Source organism: Sorex araneus, chromosome 2 (assembly GCF_027595985.1).
Source record: "Sorex araneus isolate mSorAra2 chromosome 2, mSorAra2.pri, whole genome shotgun sequence".
NCBI classification, from domain to species: Eukaryota; Metazoa; Chordata; class Mammalia; order Eulipotyphla; family Soricidae; genus Sorex; species Sorex araneus.
The window spans coordinates 137,064,244-137,084,174 of record NC_073303.1 but is presented as its reverse complement, the minus strand read 5'-3'; the positions used below and the strand labels follow the sequence as shown (position 1 = coordinate 137,084,174).

Below are 19,931 nucleotides of genomic sequence, written 5' to 3'. Positions count from 1 at the left end.
TAGTTCTCTTTAATTTTTTTAAATGGTAAATTGTTAAGATCATTTTTGAAAACAGTTTTACTTATCTGATAAATCTGAAAATGAACTTACTAGAACCTTAATTTCATTCTCAGGAATAAACACCAGAGCAGGAGTTTTGTTTTTATTTTTTGCTTTTTGGGTCACACCCAGTGGTGCTCAGAGGTTACCCTTGTTTGTAGAAATGCTCAGAAATTACTCCTGGCGGGGCTCAAGGGACCATATGGGATACCAGGGATCAAACCCGGGTTGGTCACATGCAAGGCAAATGCCCTACCCACTGTACTATTATTCCAGCCCCTACAACAGCAGTTTTCAACTGAAGGACAACAAGTATGATTGAAAAACGTTGCCCTAGAACAGAACTGTGGTTTCTAACTCTGCTTATGTATTACAACCATTTATGAAACTTAAAGTACCCATTAGCAAACCAATGACCATATGTACAGTTAAAATTTAGTTGAAAATAAAGAGGAAACCAAACGGTAGGTGAATATTACTGAGATGTTAGATCAGAAATATTTTAGGGACAGAAAAAATAGAGGAATCAATTCAAAATGAGAACTCCAAACCTTTCAGGGACTGTGAGTGTGACAGGAGCCCTACGAGAGATTCTCAGCCAACCAGATTGGCAATTCAATGAAAAAGCCAAGGATACCATGCTATTTAGACCATGCAGTGCCAGGGATTACTCAGACTATCCAGGTGTTGGGGGGACTTCAGAGCCATACCTGGCTATGCTTAGGGGACTATGTAATGCCAGGAATCAGACGAGTTGAGTACATGTCTACTTGTACTACTGAATTATCCCCATGCCCTGAGAACTCTAGCCAGGCACTGCCTACAGCAAATACAGATGTTCCTGGGGGGCTCAAATCAACTATTAATAGAAGAGAACACCACAAAGGTTAAAGTCAGGAACTAGGACTACCTTAGGGTTCAATTTAAATACTGCTAAACTGAATAATAATCCTTTCTCTTTACATTACCAATTCTACACTCTATACTATTGTTCATCACAATGTTTCTATGTGAGCAGCCAATAAAGAAAAAAATGAAATAATTTCAGGACATCTATTAAACACTTTGTTTTACCATAAGCTTCTTCAATCAAAGCACAGTAGGGGTTGATGCCAGTGCCGTTCCTTTTGGCTTCTTGTTCCCCAAGCCTCAGAATATTTTCTAAGCCATTTAGGGCAACCTGTACGATCTTAGAGTCCATGACTGTGAGTAGATCACACAGTGGCTTAATACAACCGAGCTCTACGAGGTACCTAAATACAAAGAAAAATTTAGTGAGACAAAGCTTTTAAATTTTTAAGAATTATAAAATTGGTGAGTCAAAGTCTAGTGTACTGAACTGAGAAATAGGCACTCTTAGTACACACAAATAAAATCAGTTGTTTAGCATTGTCTCCATTCTTTTTTTCCCCTCCACTATACTGGACTCCAGGAAATTGTTAATCCTTTTTTTCTTTGAATATGGATAAGTCCTTAAGCATAGTTTTAAATTAATTAATTTTATCTTTGCTTCTACAGATAACCAAACTTTTGAAACAAGACATACTTGAACTAAAGCCAGAACAGGAATAAGAGGCCAATTCTATTTTGTACACAAAACTCTTAAAGCTTTAAAACAGAAAAACTAGACAATTTGAAAAATGGACAAAAAAAGACAGGGGTAATACAAACTCTATGGTGGCACAGAGGATACAAAAAGATTCCATCAGGAGATTAAAAAATTGACAAACAACGTCACTCTACTTATTAAAATGGCTAAAATCTAAAACTCACAATACAAAAGCTGTTAAAGATGAAGAATAAGAGGGCCAGAGAGATAGTACAGAAGGGAAGGCACTTCCCTTGCATGTGGCAGACCCAGGTTTGATCTCCCACACCCTAGATGGTCCTGCATGCACCAGGAGTGACCCTTGAGCACAAGAGTGAGCCCTGAGCACCACCAGGTGTGGTGCCCAAACAAACAAAAGGATGCAGAGTAATATAAACTCATTTTTTGCTGCTGAGGCAGTGTAACTGGGAAACTACTTTGAAAGACAACTTAGCAGTTTTCTTTTTATAATATATACATTATTTTAACCACCATGATGTGCAGCTTTAAAATAGTATTTTATGCATACATTATTCCATCAGACACTTCCCTTAGTCCCCAATTCTCTCCACTACTGTCTCAAGATCCCTGTGCCCCCCACTGTTCCATCTCTACTCCACTTTCCATGTCTCACTACCTTAGCAAAGTTATGTTATATAGACCAGTTTTTAACGAAGATTTCCGTATCATCCCACAAACTCCTAGATATCCATAACCAAATAAAAAGTTATGGTTACATACAAACCTGTACATAAATATTTGGTTTGACTTATAAATACCCCAAACTGGAAGCAAACAAGAGTTCATCAACAGGTGAATGGAGAAGAAAACTGCAGTGTATCAAGACAAGGGTGATGAAAGAAAACAAGCTAATAATAAATCATAAAAAAGCCTGACAACACCAAATACGTAGTTTATATGTAGTACTATAGCACTGTCGTCCTGTCTCCATTGTGAGACTTTGTTTTATTTGTCTCCATTGTTCCTATTTTTGGCATACCGAATACTCCACGGGTAGCTTGCCAGGCTCTACTGTGCGGGCGGGATACTATCGGTAGCTTGCCAGGCTCTCTGACAGGGACGGAAGAAATCAAACATGGGTCGGCCTCGTGCAAGGCAAATGCCCTACCCGCTGTGCTATCGATACACATATATATATATATTTAAATATACTAATTGGAAGAAGCCAGTTTACGAAGTCTATATTATACTCTGAAAAAAAAAAGCCACTTTTATAAAAGCAATAACAAAACAGTGACAAAAGGGATTTTAAAAAAGACTTTAGTTAATAATGTACCAATATTGGTCAATTAATTACAACATATGACCAGACTAAAGCAAGATGTTACTAATTACTGCTGGGAAGAAAAGTATAAAGAAATCTGTTCTATGATACCAATTTTCTTACAAGACTAATTTGCTCAAGCGGGCACCAGTAACGTCTCCATTGTGAGACTTGTTACTGTTTTTGACATATCAAATAAGACTAAAAGTGTTATTAAAATGTCTGTTTTAAAAAATAGTTTAATATAATATTTAACAATTTCAAAATATTAAGACCATATATCATGTATCAATCTTAGGCTTCAGTATGTCATATGCTTTAGGCATAAAGCCTCTTTGTACCATTCCCCATTCTATCCTTCAATATATTTATATAACTCATTTTCTTAAATAAAAACCATGTCTCTTTTATGATTATATCAGTTGTGTTAAATATGGAAAACACAGAAAGCAGTAACAAAATTAGCAAGTACCCAGAGATAACGTATTATTACATTGCAGCTCTCTACTATTAGAGCTATTTTCTGTACCTCACTTTACTCAACTGGAAAAACGGCAACAGCATATTAATATGCCTGATTAATAAGACTACCGAATTCCAGCAAAATAGGTGACTTAAAAGTTTGCTTAAAATTAAACTTCACTAGCATACAATGGTGAATTTATTCAGTATCAACTGGTATTTCAAGGACATTTGTTCAGACTCCATATTGTTGTCAAATCTGATCTTGGTCAATTCTTGACAGGATTTCTTCCCACTGAAAACCTGAGTTCAGTTACCTCTAATCCTTAAACTACACTGTCTTTTAAACATTCATTTAGTTTTGTATCACTAGTTATAGAGCCTTATATAATAAAAATGTGTTAACAAAATTTTAAGATCGCTATAAAGCTTCTAGAAATTGTGTTTATATAATTTAAATATAAACTTATCCTTCCCTTCTCCCTTCAACATCACACACACAAGGCATATACTTTTACCAATAAGCCAATTCCCCAGCTCAATATTTTATTATTAATACAAGTTTCACCAAAGAAAACAATTTGCAAAACAGATGACCAGGGAACCCAGGCCCTAAAGAAGTTGGAAAAGATTATTTTGAGAAAAAGCGTCCAACAAGGCATATTTGCTCATATGTTTGAGAAGTTAGAAGTTTACTGGAAAAGGCATGAAAAACCAAGTATAAGTCTTTTCAATTAAAATTAAGATTAGAAAGATTTCCTAAGGAAATTTTGTCTATTTTGTCTAGGAAAGTGATTTTATATCTTTCTTTTAAAATTTTTATTAAAGCACCATGATTTATTCATAGTTGCATTTTAGACACAGTATACTCTAGCACCAGGGACTGGATGAACAACGATGAACCTGATGAACGGGACGACAGTGCTACAGTGACACATACTCTAGCACCTACATACTCTCAGCACCTATCCCACCTCTAGTATCTTCTTCCACCAGGGTTCCCAGATTCCCTCCCATCCACACCCCCGTTCTCAGATTGCCCCTTCATAGGGACACTTTTATGTTTGGTTGTTGAAGTTTGGATCTCTTTGTTTTCAGTGTTATTGATTCTGTGGTTTGGATATTTAGCTGTTCCACTTCTCGACACAACTGATGTACTCAGATCTCCTTGATCCCTGCTCCCCATCCATCTCTTCTAGCCTTCTCAATTTCTTTCATTTTCTTTCTCCTCCATACCCTATGGGGTTAGGTGTCAAATACTTCATTCCCTCATCCAGTTATTCTACATGCCACAGATAAGGATCATCCTGTATTTGTTGTCCTTGTTTTGGCTTACTTCATTTAACAGAATTCTCTCTCTAGTTTCACTTATATTGCAATGAATTGAATGATTCCATTGTTCCTTATAGTCACATATATAGTTGCACTGTAGCACTGTTGTCCTGTTATTTATCAATTTGCTTGTTGTTGTTGTTAATTGTAACAATTAACAGTTAACAGTTGTTGTTACTGTTTTTGGCATATCAAATATGCGATGGGTAGCTTGCCAGGCTGTGTTGTGTGGGTGGGATACTCTTGGTAGCTTGCAGGGCTCTCTGCGAGGGATGGATAAATTGAACCTGCATCAGCTGCGTGCAAGGCAAACACCCTAGCCGCTGAGCTATTGCTCCAGCTCCCACTGTGTATATTTATCACATATTCATGACGCATTTATCTACTGCACTAAGTACGTCAATGAATAGTGACATGCATGTCTTTTTGAATGATTGTTTTTGTGTCTTGGGGGTAGATATGAGAACTAGAATTGTTCCATCATATAGCAGCTCAATTCTAAGTTTACTCTCCATACTCTTTTCCTCAGGAGTTGCGTTAGATAATATCCCCACCAGCAGTAGATGGGAGTTCCTTTTTCACCACAACCCTGCAAACAGATTGTTCCCTGTATTTTTAATATGTGCCATTCTCAATGGTGAGAGATGGTCACTTTGGACTTAATAAGTGATGATGAGTTTTTCAAGTGCCTGTTGACAACCTACTGGTCTTCCTCAGAAGTCCCTGTGCACCCCATGGAGGCCAAGTCTTATTTGGGGCACCCTGGAGTGGGGGGTGTAAGCCCACCACCTACCCAAATGGAACTCCAGCAGTAGAAAACTTCCAGAACCAAATAACTGCCATGCTCACAGCCCATTTCCACAAGTTCTGAAGGAGTCTCATCCATGAACAATCTATTGAAAAACTCAAGTATGCAGATTTTGTGACCGAAATCTCCAGGGTCTCAAGGAGTTGGAGATGAGCAACCTCCTCCCATTTCCCTGTTCTTCTGGAAGCCTGGTAGCCCACAACTGCCTCTGGAGTCATATAAACACATTAAACAACCATGATCCAGAAACTCACAAAGAAATCTCGAGGAGATCAACAAGCTGCAGAGATGCCTCCAGACCCCAAAGTCAAACATCAAGTAAAAAATTTAACTGCAGCACCCCATTCAAAATTTTAGAATTCCTGGAGTGACATCTCATACTGTATATCACTAATGTACCAGGAGTAGCACACCACATTAGATGGGATGTTATGTAGAAGGCAACCAATCTCGATTAAAAAAATATATTTTAGCACACAAGGCTCAAACTGTTAGTAATCTCTTATACAAGGGCTTAATGACTCCACGGAGAGATACCACAATCTTCACACACTTTCTAAGGGAACTTTTTTGGATCATTTTTAGTGCAGTATTCATAAAAAGCAATATGAAATTAATTATGTGAGATCTGCTATTGGGGGAGGCTTGGGTGATGCTTGGGAAAATTCTAAATCGTGGTTGGATTGGTGTCAGAATACTGAATATAATAAATTATTGTGAACAACTTTATAAAAATAAAAAATTTAAAAATTAAATTAAAAATTAAAATTAATTTTTTTAAATTAAAAAAAAAGAGAAAGAAGTCCAGTTCATTTCGACTTCCCATTTTTGATGGGTTTTGGGTTGTTTTTTGTTGCTGTTGTCGTTGTTGATCATTGTGAGCACTCTATCTGATGTGTATCAATCCTCTATCTGATGTGCTGAAAGCAAGTATTTTATCCCATTCAGTTAGCATCTTTTAGTTTTAGCCACCTCCCCCCCTCTTATTTTTTGCTTTTTGGATCACACCTGGCAATGCACAGGGGTTACTCCTGGCTCTGCACCCCTGGCGGTGCTCAGAGGACCAAATGGAATGCTAGGAATTGAACCCAGGTCAGCCTCGAGCAAGGCAAATGCCCTACCCGCTGTACTATTGCTCCATCCCCAAGCCGATGTTTTAAGCCATACAGAAAGTCTTCTGAGATCATATGAGATCAGGTACAGAGTAATACGGCTGTATACCTTGCAGGAACTCTGATATAGTCTCATTTGTTTACTTTTGATTCTGTTTCGTTGGCCAATAGCACTGTATTACTGAAGACATCTTTGAGGTCCAAATCTTGAAACACTCAGCCTTTATTTACTCAATGTACTTTTTAGATTCTGGCTTGATCTCAAGGTCTTTAATTCACTTTGAACTATCATTTTTATAAGATGTAATATACAGATTAAACTTTCATTTTTTACACATCATTATCAAGTTTTCCCAAAACTACTGGTTGAAGAGTACTTTTTAAATTTTATATTTCTTAAATTAAGTATCTTAAATCTGGGAAAACTAATTATCGGTAGTTTTACATGTAAGAGTTTCTTTAGGGGAAGGCTAGAAGATAGTACAGCAGGTATGGAGCCTGCCTTGCATGCAGTTGACCCGGGTTCAATCCCCGACATCTCATATGGTAACTCATGTCCTGTGGTAGTAATAACAGGTGCAGAGCCAGGAGTAAGCCCTGAACATCACTGGTTGTGGCCTCTAAACCAAAAACCAAACCCAATTAAAAGTTTCATTAGAGAAATTTTAGGGCAAGAAATCACATTTTGGAAAAGTAAATTCTGAGACAAAATTGTTCAAGTCAGATTTCTTTAGATGATAAATTACCAAGTCTAAAATCATTTCCCTCAAATATAATTTTGTTCCTTCTGATTATTAATCACTGGTACCTAATTTTCCTCAGTGACTTTTTTCATTTCCTTCGCTATCTCTGGTATCTGTACCTTTTCAGCAAGTCCTATGCAGATCCTACTTTCCCAAATACTCATGTCCCAAACTATTATTATCTTAATCCTGGTCAATACTGATGAAATTATTGCCAACAGCATCTCATCTACTCTTTTCCTCACAACACTATATTTACATCACTTTCAAGATTAAGGACACTCCAAGTCTTCATAATATTCTAAACAATGTTCGAAGTCCATCAGTTATCTGTATTTCTCATTCTTGTGAAAGTAGGTTATTATCTGTTAGAATGAGCTGCATCATCCAATAATATTTACTGAACACACAATCTCTAGGATTATGGACATTTCCAAAGGTATTTTAATTAGGCTTTGAATCGAAATATTGTCTCCTAAAAAATAATGAGCAGGGGCTGCAGTGGTAGCACAGCAGGTAGGGTGTTTGCATCATATGCAGGCAACTTGGGTTTGACTCCTGACATCCTATATAGTCCCTGAGTCTGCCAAGAATAATTCCTGAATACAGAGTTAGGAGTAACCCCCGAGTATCGCTAGGTGTGGTCCAAAAACAACAATAATAATAATCACTTCACTTGTAGTCCTGTTGATCTTCGATTTGCTCGAGTGGGCGCCAGTAACGTCTACATTTGTCCCTGTTGCGAGCTAGTGCAGCCCAATGATATCTGCTTGCTCCCGGAACAGGAAGAGCCTCAAATCGTTCACTCAGGGGTTTGACGAAGAAATCTGACCATCTAGTTGGTGGGTGGCCATGAGGTCTTCTGACATCCCGTGGAATCCAGTCGGTAACACCTCTAGTCCAGTGATCATCTCCGAATCGCATTACATGACCAGCCCATCTGATTTTTGATGCCTTGGCAAACGAGACAGCGTCCCTGATTTTTGACCGTCAACGGAGGTCAGAACTCCGGATTCCTTCTCTCACTTGAGTGAGACATGATATTCCTAGCATAGCTCTTTCGATTCCTCTTTGGGATACCCTAATAGCATTCTCATCCTGTTTGCGTAGGGCCCAGGTCTCTAAGGCATATGTTAGTGCAGGAAGATGGTGGAATCGAAAAGATGTGCCCAGAGTCGGAGGTTCTTCGTACTCTTAACCACTTCTTCGACGCTCTTGAATGCATTCCACGCTGCTCTCTTCCTCTTGCACAGTTCTGGCACCAAGTCGTTCCTCATGTTGATTTCTCAACACAGGTACACATAGCTATTGCATTCGGAGATGTTCGTTCCATTGAGAGCAAATGGAGCTTCGTTTTTCATGAACATCATCTTGTTGAGATTCAGCTGCAATCCGACCTTCCCACGCTCGTGGTAGAAGTTGGCCAGCATTCGTGCCGCTTGGTTAATGTTTGGTGTTAAGAGAACGATGTCATCAGTGAAGCAGAAGTGGGATGTAATTGCTAACCATCTATCTTCACTCCCATTCCTTCCCATTCCAGTTGTCGCATGATGTTCTCAAGGGCGGCACTGAAGAGTTTCGTTGAAATGGTATCACCCTGTCGCACCCCTGTCTTTATATCAATGATCACTTCCTTGTAGAATGGTGAGATCCTGGTGGTGAATCCACAATACAGCTCTTGGAGGATTTTGATATACTGAGTTTGAACGCCCTGTTTGGCCAGGGCTTCGATGACCGCCTCAGTCTCAACAGAATCGAAGGCCTTCTTTAAGTCGATGAACGTTAGACAGAGCAGCATCTTGAACTCTTGTGAAACTTCAATGAGTTTGGTCACTGTGTGGATATGGTTGATGGTGCTAAATCCCCTTTGAAACCCAGCTTGCTCTCGGGGAGCCCAGCAAGCTACCGAAAGTATCCCGCCCGCACGGCAGAGCCTAACAAGCCACCCATGGCATATTCGATATGCCAACAACAGTAAAAACAATTGGTCTCATTCACCTATTACCTTAAGAGCCCCCAATACGGCAGTGTTAAGAAAGATGAGCGAGGAAAGGCTGAAAAAATCTCAGGGACAAACTAGAGTGCCAAAACGAAGAAAGACAAAAACGATTGTCTGTACTTTCATCGCACAGACACTGGCATCAGAAGCATTCATCGAGGACCTGATGGTGCAAGCACAGAAGATCTAGTACAACATCACTGGTCTGACTGAAACGAGGAGACATCAATCACATCACGCCATTTCGACACTGGAGAAGAATTGTTCCTCGGAACATGCGACAACAGAGGTGCTGGTGGCGTTGGTATCCTTGTCAACACAAACTTGGCCATGAGCATCGATTCATTCGAATGCCTAACAACCCAAATTGAACGATTACGCTTGAATAGATGTGGCTCACTGCCTGCAGTTTCTATCTTTGTCGTCTACGCACCAACTTCCAACTATGATGAAGAAGAAATTGAGAGGTTCTACATGGAACTGGAGAAATTTTATAAAGAAGATCACACCTTCTACAAGATCACTGTTGGTGATTTTAATGCCAAGATAGGTCCGAGAAGGTCGCCCAAAGAACTCCACTTTGGGTCACATGGCCTAGAATGGAATGATCAGGGTGAGCGACTGTCTGAATTCATCATGTCGACCAAGACCATCCATGGTAACTCACAGTTCCAGAAGGCCGAATCTAAACGCTGGACATGGGAGTCTCCCGGTGGACAGTTCCACAATGAAATTGACCACATCATACTCAATCGAAGGTTTTGCCTGACTGATGTCGCTGTTGTCCCAAAATTCCAAACGGGATCCGACCACCGTCTCCTTCATGTGAAATTCTACTTTATGGAGCGGGGAGAAAAGTCTGCAAAATTTAAGTCTAAGAAGGCAACTCCCAGAATGACCACCAACTGGGAGCTCTTTGCCACTACTGCAGCAACATGGGAAGATGCTGTCCTTGACAACATCGACAAGGAATACGATCGACTGGTTCAGCACCTCCATGACTGTGCGAAGAATGCTGAGAGTGAGAAAGTCACAAACAGACACCTGTCTTCGGAAACTCTCGAGCTCATTCATCAACGTAGTGTGGCGCGAGCCTCAGGCAACCACAAGCTAATGTCCGAGCTCACAAAGCTGTGCAGAGATGCGATAAAGGAAGACCTCAAAGAGAGAAGAGCAGCAGTGTTGACCAGTGCAGCAGAAGCTGGGAAAAGTATTCGCAACGTTCGCCAGTCCTTCGCCAACTACAAGACCAGGATGACGGCTCTCCGACGTCCCGATGGATCTATCACATCTTCTAGAAAGGCCATGGAGAGGATTATTCATGACTTCTACTTGGATCTCTTTGACAGCCATGTCCACCTGCCCACACACCAAATTCCACAGGATGGATATGTCGTGCCCAATGTCCTCCCTTCTGAAATCCGACACACCATTTCGTTGGTAAAGACTCGTACAGCACCTGGTCCAGACAAGGTCAGACCTGAACACCTGAAGAATCTGCTGCCAGTACTCATCAAACACTGGCTCGACTCTTCACACGCTACCTGTCTGAATGCAAGGTTCTGTCTCAGTGGAAAACCAGTAGGACCATTCTGTTGTACAAGAAGTGAGACATCCACAACATCGGCAACTATTGCCCAATCTGCCTGCTGTCTGTTGTCTACAAGTTGTTCACTCGTGTCATCCTGGATAGTATTGGCAGAACACTAGATGAAGGACAACCATGCGAGCAATAATAATAACAACAACAACAATAACAATAATAATAATAAAATGAGCAGAAGCTACATCTTTTATCAATGATAGCACACTTTCAGTAATATAAACCAATAGTTTTCTAATAATTTTCTGGTTTGAGGGGCCATACCCAGTGGTGTTCAGGGCTAACTCCTGACTGAACGCAGAAATCACTCCCGGCAGGGCTTCAGACTTGAAAGAGCTTTGGGTCTTACAATAAAGAGCAAACAATAGAGTTTACATGTCTATGATATGTAGTGAAGGAGAAATCTGTATGTACTTGAAACTTCAATCAGTTCTTCACAGGAACATGAGACTCAATGCTAAGTTAGTTACTTTATATTTCAAATAGGAAAAAACAGAACAATGATAAAGGAAAAGGGTTTTAGACTCTTGACCTGCCTTAGCTTTCTTTTTTTCTTTTCTGGTTATACTGAGGTCAGTGGTATGTTAGGTATACTTTGCTGCTGAAACATATCACCTGCCCTTGCCGTAACTTTCTTTGTAGACAGCTCAGATTATAGAAGATGGGGGTATTTTGTTGTTGTTTTGCTTTGTTTGGGGTGGTTTTATTTTGAGCCATACCTTTACTGTAAGACACACTGCTCTTTCAAGTCTGGTTCAATTCTATTATTAAAACATCTAAACTAGAAACAAAAAGGTTTAGTGATTAAAGTTGGACTCTGGTAAGTAACCTTCTAAACCACACAAGATTATTTCTGGCAAGTAGCTCTACAATAGGTAAAAACTACTGTCTCATATTTTGATTGATTCAAAGCTCAACTGTGCCTTCTCATGACTCAAATATTTTTAGCAAAAACAAAAACAAAAAAAAATGTAAAGAAATATGTACTTGAGTCTAATTATAAAACTGAGAACAATAAAGAGACCCAGAGCTGAGAATTCTTAATTGCTAGACACCAGATTTTATATTAATACTTACTTGATTTGTTCAGCTGATCCTCCAGAAGTTGCATTTGTGATGGCCCAAGCTGCTTCTTTCCTTGTCCGAAACTCAGCAGTTTGTAATATACTAATGAGGGCTGGAAAAATGCTGGCATCTATCACAGTCTGATATTAAAGTATCAAATGGAAAAGGAAATTATAAGATTTGTAGTAATGTTCATGATACCTTACTTTCAAGTTATCTCTATTAATGACACCCCTCCCTCCCTACTAAACATAAACTAGAATAAACTTCTCATTATATCTCTACTTGTGGATATTTGGTATTAGTGATATAGTACCTCTCACAAGTACTTTGTAATCTAATGTTCTCTTCTATAGTCCTCTCTTCTCACAGTAACAAATCATGAAGGTTAACATCCAGTCTTCTCATTTCTCTCACCTCATCCATTCTAATTTTTGTTATTGTTAACTTTTCAGTTTCTATTTCTGTTGGTATACAACATCCCATAATCTCAGACCTAGCTAGGCCTGGATGTAAACACAGTTTCTTGTTACTGCTACTTTAACTGACTTTGATACTGTTTCCGTTGGCTAAGTTAATTTGCATATTCTGCCTATGTGGCTGAATATCATTGGTTAGTATATCAACCTACTTAATAAAAGGGGGTTGAACAGGCTGCTCTTCGGCAGGCCACAGCACAAAAACCTTAGGAGACAGTCATGTGATCCTCCCCAAAAATGTGTATTTCTTCCCTCAGTGAAATGCCCCAACTGTCAAGTAAAACTGCAACACTGTTGCAACTTATTTCTGCAGAGCCCTAGCCCAGGGGTGGCTAGCTATTACTTATTACCACAAAAACAAAACAAAAAAATCACCTGACCTTCTTTATCAAGTCTCCTTTCTAAGCTCTTTGTGTATTTATTCAAAATTAATTTACTTCTTTATATCTAAGTCTTCAACTTATTTTTTTGTCTTTGAGGAACACACCAAGCTCAGAAAGCCATGCAGTGTCAGGTATTAAAACCTTGACTTACAACATGCAAAACATAAAAAGCCTATTAATCTCTCTGGCCCATTGTAAATATTCCCAACTTTAAATGTTCTTTCTGTGCCTGAGCAGCACACTGCAGAGATGCCTCTCTATCTGGCACCAGGCTGATTTCACCCGGGCGCCTGGTGCTCAGGGGGGGTTCAAGGGCGGGGAGAGGCAGGCGAGTATGTCTGCCTGCTCCAACTGATCCCTGGCAGCCGCAAACCTCCAGAACCCAACCACTGCCAGGCTAATGGTCAAACTTCACAGGCTTATCCCAAGTCCCGGAAGCGTGAGAATGAATTCACTGAAAGACCCTGGGTATGCAGGACTAGTGACAGAAAACCCCAGACTTCTTGGAGTCGGTAATGGTCTCCCTACCCTTCTGGTTTCCTGGCAGTCACACCCATGAACTGCCTCTTGGCACCATGATCCAGAGATTCACAAATGAATGGCAGAAGAAAGAAGTATGCCACAGAGATGCTTCTGGACCCCAATTATTTAAAATTTTAGAATTCCAGGAGGGTGTGGGTGCTTTTGCGGCTGCATGACATCTCATACTATTCATAACAATCAATACAAAATAAATTATTTAGCATCTGCCTATGGGACTACCTTGAGTGATGGCAGGAAAATGTAAAATAACGGTAGTGGGAAGATGTAATGGTAGTGGGATTGATGTTGAAATACTGAATGTAATCAATTACTGTAAACAACTTTATGAAAATAAAATTGAAAAATTTTTTTAAAAAAAAGTTTTCTGCCCATTTCCTTTCACAGTGCTGCCATCTTATTCCCAAATTGCTACCTCCCACCCAGTTAAACAAGTACTTTTTCTAAATATTTTTCATATAACTAACAATAGATTCCCTTACAATATTTTCTTTGTATTTTAGAATGTAGCAGAATAATGAACTGGTCTATAAAACGGAACTTTATGATGTCAGGAATATGAGGAAATGGATAGGGGTAGGGCTGGGGTGGGGATTTAAGAGCGGGGACACACTGAGGAGGATATGAGGGTGTAATGTGGAAACTTTCATTAACAGCATTGTAAGACATGAAGTCTTAAAAAATGTACCAAAAAAAAAAAAAACCACCAACAGACACCAAAATCTTATAATGGATTCATATCACTGTAACACTGTCATCCTGTTGCTCATGGATTTGCTCGAGTGGGCACCAGTAACGTCTCCACTGTGAGACTTGTTACTGGTTTTGGCATATCACATATGCCACAGGTAGCTTGCCGGGCTCTCCAAGAGGGACGGAGGAATCGAACCCAGGTCGGCCACGTGCAAAGTAAATGCCCTACCCGCTGTGCTATCGCTCCCATTCTTATATTCCAAAACTGAGAAGCTGAAAAGTTTATAAGAGCTTGGTAGTGCAGAAAAATCTACTACACTCAAAATAATTATCTATGCTATCAATAACTTGGAGTGATTATGTTAAATGAACTAAATCAGAAAATAAACACCACCAGATGGTTTCATTTATATGGATAATAAAGATAAAACAGTAAAATGAAACAAAAATAACTCCCGAACTCAGCGAAAACTGTCAGCTACCAAAGGAAAAGGAATAGAGGTGTGAAAGGAGTGAGCTTGATTATGGTAAATAGTAACAGAATTATAGTGTTTAAATTGACGTAGGACAGAAATACATCAAGGTATGAGGTTGTAGTCCCAATATTCTAGAATTGTCAACCATCAGGTAATCAATGAAAATTGCTGGAGTGACCCTGAGTGCATGGCCAGAAGCTCGCATTCTCAGTTCCTAGTATTAGAGCACCTGATCCAATTGGCTGAGTAGCATCAGAAATGACCCACAGGCAAGCTGAGCACTACTTGGGAAGACTGAAAAGGTTTTTATTTTAAAGAAAGTTTGCTAAAGTTACCAATCTCAGAATATAGTGCAGACAAAAAAAAAAAAGGTGTCCACAGTTTAGAAAAACTGAAGCAAACCAATATAAGGGTATCTACTAGAAAATGAGTATTTTACTTACCAAGAGTAAAGTCAATCTGTTTAACATAAGGTCCACAGAACACTAATGTTCAGATCTTGGAAAACCAACAAATAATGTATTTGCTGATTTCCAACGGACAAAACCAAGTCCTCGGTATAAATTTCAAAGACTTCTATACTCTATCTACAGTAGGATAGAGTAAGCAGCAGACAAAAGAAGACAACTAGTGACAATGGTAGAAGTTTGTATTCCCCGTGGTAATAAAAAAATATATGCAGAAAGGAAAGGAGAAAGGGCAAAAGCATCAATAAGAACACAGAAAAGACACAGATGTCAAGATTACCTGAATCTGTGCCCTATTTCCAGCAGTGATGTTAGATATTGTCCAACATGCTTCCTTTTTGATAGATTCCTTTGGGCTACTCAGCAAATGCAATAAACTCTGCAGAGCTGAGCAATTCAAAATTACCTAAAAGGAAAAGTTTGAATTTTTTTACTTATTGTACTGATTAAAAAAAAATACACCTAAACCCCAAAATATTTAGAAAAGATATAGATAAGAGTGGGAGCAATAGTACAAGAGCAGGGAGGGAGGGTGTTTCCCTTGCACACAGCAAACAGGAATTTGATATCTAGTATCCCTTATGGTCCCCGAGTCCACCAGGAGCACAGAACAAGGAGAAAGTGCTAAGCAGTGGCAGGTGTGGCCCCTAAACAAAAAACAAATTGAAAAAACACAAGCGGAGAAATGTCTCCCATTAAAATTTACAAAAACCATTTTTATTTTTTTTTTGGGGGGGTGTCATACCCAGCAATGCTCAGGGCTTACTGCTGGCTCTACACTCAGGGATGACTTCTAGCAGGGCGCAGGGGACCATGTACCTGGGTGTCTGGGATCAAACCAAACCTGTCTGTCATGTGCAAGGCAACAGTCGTTAGCTACTATACCTATCTCTACAGCCTCTACAAATAACTATATATTGCAAAATCCATATTCACAGTTATTTACACTTAGTATCTTAAGATTCAGTTTTTAAGAATTATCTAAGATTATCAAAATAGTTTCACTTGTACACATTCACAAATACTAAAACTGTTCATCACTGTAGCAAAATTTTCACCTTTCCATCCTTATAGTATAATTATTAAAACATTTTGACAGGTAAGTATAGCAACTGGGAAGAAATTCTGTAATCATTTCAATATTCTTATGTCCTCCAATAAATCTCTAACTGGCAATGAATGAACCAGTACACATTGGTAACAGTACAAATGATGCTTTATGGCAGTGATTCTCAATCTTTTCCAATCAAAATGCCTTCGAATTTTTATCTTCTTCCTGTGGTGCCTTGTGCCACTGATTGGTCTCCTTGAAGTATACTAGGGGTCATATGGCACTTGATTGAGAAATATTGAGAAATACAGCCTTTATATTCCAAGTTTACCCTCTCCTCTGAGGTCCTGCGTGCCTGATGTAAGCCCCCCTCCTCCGCCCCTGGGGCTGTCATACTTTTTCATATAAAATTCACCCTATGCAAAAAATAAAGTAAATAAATTACCCTTTTGCAGATAAAATAAAGGGCCAGGATCAAATGCAGGATAACATACATGCTTGGCATGTGTTCTATCACTTGGCCTAGCACTCTACCCAAATGCTTTTTTTGGTTGGGGGAGGGGCTGGCAACACCTAGTGATACTTAGGGGACTACGTGTGATGCCAGAGATTAAACTGGGGTTGTCCATGTGAAAGGCAAGTGCCTTACCCTTGTACTACATCTCTAGCCCACTATACAATCTTTCAAACTTCAAAGACATGGTCTGGAAAAGTATGTAAAAAGTTAAAAGAAGATAGTTGGGAGTAATCAAAAAATAAAAAATCCTCAGTAGGGTGGGAATACTTTGTTTTTTTTTTAATTTATTTATTTTTTAATTAATGAGTCACAGTGAGGGTACAGTTACAGATTCACACATTTTCATGCTTCTTTTCCCCTCATGCAATGTTTAAGAGCCCATCCCTCCACTAGTGTCCATTCTCCACCACCAATGAACCCAGTATCCCTCCCACTCCCCCAGTCCCATCCCCCCCCATTACAATTTGATATCTCTTTCCTTTTGGGTGTTGTGGTTTGAAATAGGGGTATTGAGTGGTCATCCTGTTCAGTCTCTAGTCTACTTTCATCACGCATCTCCCTTCCCGCGCAGGATCTCCAATCACACATTACTTGGTGTTCCCTTCTCTATCTGGGATGACTTTCCCCCAGCGTGTGTGAGGCCAGCTTCCAAGCTATGGAGCCAACCTCCTGGTATTATATACTACTATTCTTGGGTATTAGTCTCCTACTCTGTTGTTCTATATTCCACAGATGAGTGCAATCTTTCTATGTCTGTCCCTCTCTTTCTGGCTCATTTCACTTCGCATGATACTTTCCATGTTGATCCACTTATATGCAAAGTTCATGACTTCATCCTTTCTATAACAGCTGCATAGTATTCCATTGTATAGATGTACCAGAGTTTCTTTAACCAGTCATCTGTTCTCGGGCACTCGGATTTTTTCCAGATTCAGTGCTGCGATGAACATATAAGTGCAGATGTCATTTTGACTATACTTTTTGTTTCTCCAGGATATATTCCCAGAAGTGGTATTGCTGGATCAAATGGAAGCTCAATTTCTAATTTTTTGAGAAGTGTCCATATTGTTTTCCAAAGGGATTAGAGCAGTCGGCATTCCCAGGGTGGGAATACTTTGAATTACAGGATTTCACATCAAAGAGAACACACCATTGATAGAGAATGTTGAGATAAGTTAAATAAAGTCAAAAATGAGAAAGGAATATAATAGTGAAGCTATTAAGGAAAGGTTTTAGTAACCAGTCAGTAACCAGTATCCTTAGGAACTATGCTGGATAAAATAAGAGGAGGAGCACCTAACTTAAAAATCTGCAATAAGAGAGGTCAGGTGCTTGCTCTGCATACTGCAGAACCCGGTTTGACCTCCAGCATGGCATTAAGGTCCCCCAAGCTCTGCCAAGAGTTATCCCTGAGCACCATTGGGTGTGGTCCACATTTTGCCACCACTCCCTGCCCCACTCCTCCATCCCATAAAGACTGTGCTCAGAGGTTGGAAAGAAATCCCAAAGGGTTGCAGCACATGCTCTGCATGCTGGAGGTATGGGCTCAATCTGTGGCATGACATGGCATCCTAAGTACCACTGGGTGTGGCCCAATTCCCTTCTTGCCCCCACTCCCCAAAAGAATCTGGGAGCAAATAAGGATACCCAAACCTGAAAAATGAATAGACATTGGCAAGAACAAAATGAGTGATATACAAGGATGATAAACATTTTTTGAATAGCAAACATTGCTAAAATTTGAAAATTCTTAAATTTCAAAAGTCCATTTTAATTTTATTTCAGCAACTAGTTTTCACAATCAGCCAATGCTATTAGTTTTCCATGAATTTCTATGAATTCTTTCAGAGAAAATTTATTTTTACTTTTATTTATTTATTTATTTTTTGCTTTTTGGTCACGCCTTGTGATGCATAGGTATTACTCCTGGCTCTACACTCCACTCAGGAATTACTCCTGGTGGTGCTCAGGGGACCACATGGGATGCTGGGAATCGAACCCGGGTTGGCCACGTGGAAGGCAAATGCACTACGCACTGTGCTATCACTCCAGCCCTATTCAGAGAAATTTTATGTGAAGGAAATAAAACATATAGTTTTTTCCCCCCTCCAATCTGCCCTCATCTTTTGCACAAATGGCAACATATTCTACACACTATTCTGTTCCCTGTGTGTCTTTCTAATCATGCAGAAAAATCTCAAGATCTTTCCTTACTAGTACACAGGACATCTTCATTCTGTTGCATAGAATTTCATTATATACAGTGTCACACTTTAAAGAATCCTCCACACTATTTAAGAACAGGGGCCATAAACAGTTTAAGCAGAAGAATTAGAAACATTAAAATTTCACTTTATATCTTTCTCCTGGTGATTATGGGGACAGGACCAGAAATGTTTGAAATAAGTACTGTAAGAGTAGGGACAGTGTATGGAAAAATTAAGGAGAAAGAAGCAGCAAACTAATTACCCAGGTTTTTGGCTTGGGCTACTGTTGGTACTAACTATTGGTATAAACTGAGACAGGGAACATAAATAAACAAAAGTCCAGGGTCTGGGATTGGCTATAAGGGCTAGACAGCACTTTTTGCATGTGGAAGGCCCCAAGTACAATTCTCCATAGTGCTGAAACCAAACAGTATCATACCACTAGGACTGAGCATTGAACAATTTGTCACAGATTACCTAAGCATTGCTGAGAGTGGCTCCCAGGCCCCCTGGAGGGACTAACATTGCTCTAGGGATATAAAAGGTGTGAAAAACCACAGATCCAAATAAATAAAGAAAAATAATGAGTTCCTTATGGCTAGAACAAACTTACATATTAAGAGTTGGAACACTTTAGAAAATAAATCCAACTGCTAATTTCAAAGATTAGAAAAGATATATACTATGTATTGCTGAAAATCAGATGTGGTTAAGACTTAGGGAGGGGAGGGGTAAATTATGGGGGGAGTAAGACTATAGACCTATATTCAAGATAAACAAACATTGCCAAGATCCTCAACAAAATACTAACAAACCAAATCCAACAATACATCAAAAAGCTCATACACCATGGCCAAGTAGAAGTCATCTTAGGGATACCAATGATAGTTTAATATAGGCAAGTCAATCAACATAAGTGTCACTGTCACTGTCATCCCGTTGCTCATCGATTTGCTCAAGCAGGCACCAGTAACGTCTCCATTGTGAGACTTGTTGCTGTTTTTGGCATATCGAATAAGCCACGGGTAGCTTGCCAGGCTCTGCCGTGTGGGCGATATACACTCGGTAGCCTGCCAGGCTCT

The 19,931-nt window shown here is 39.5% G+C and overlaps 1 protein-coding gene across 1 annotated transcript in view; it reads right to left on the bottom strand.

Annotated features, from left to right (window-relative positions):
- KPNA1 (karyopherin subunit alpha 1) overlaps positions 1-19,931 on the bottom strand; it is an 81,417-nt gene that overhangs the window by 5,149 nt on the left and 56,337 nt on the right. Inside the window, exons 11-13 of the mRNA XM_055125469.1 lie at positions 15,355-15,480; positions 12,049-12,176; positions 1,114-1,292 (exon numbers count right to left, since the gene is read on the bottom strand). Of these exons, the coding sequence (XP_054981444.1) occupies positions 1,114-1,292; positions 12,049-12,176; positions 15,355-15,480 (433 nt within the window). The remainder of the gene's footprint in view (positions 1-1,113; positions 1,293-12,048; positions 12,177-15,354; positions 15,481-19,931) is intronic.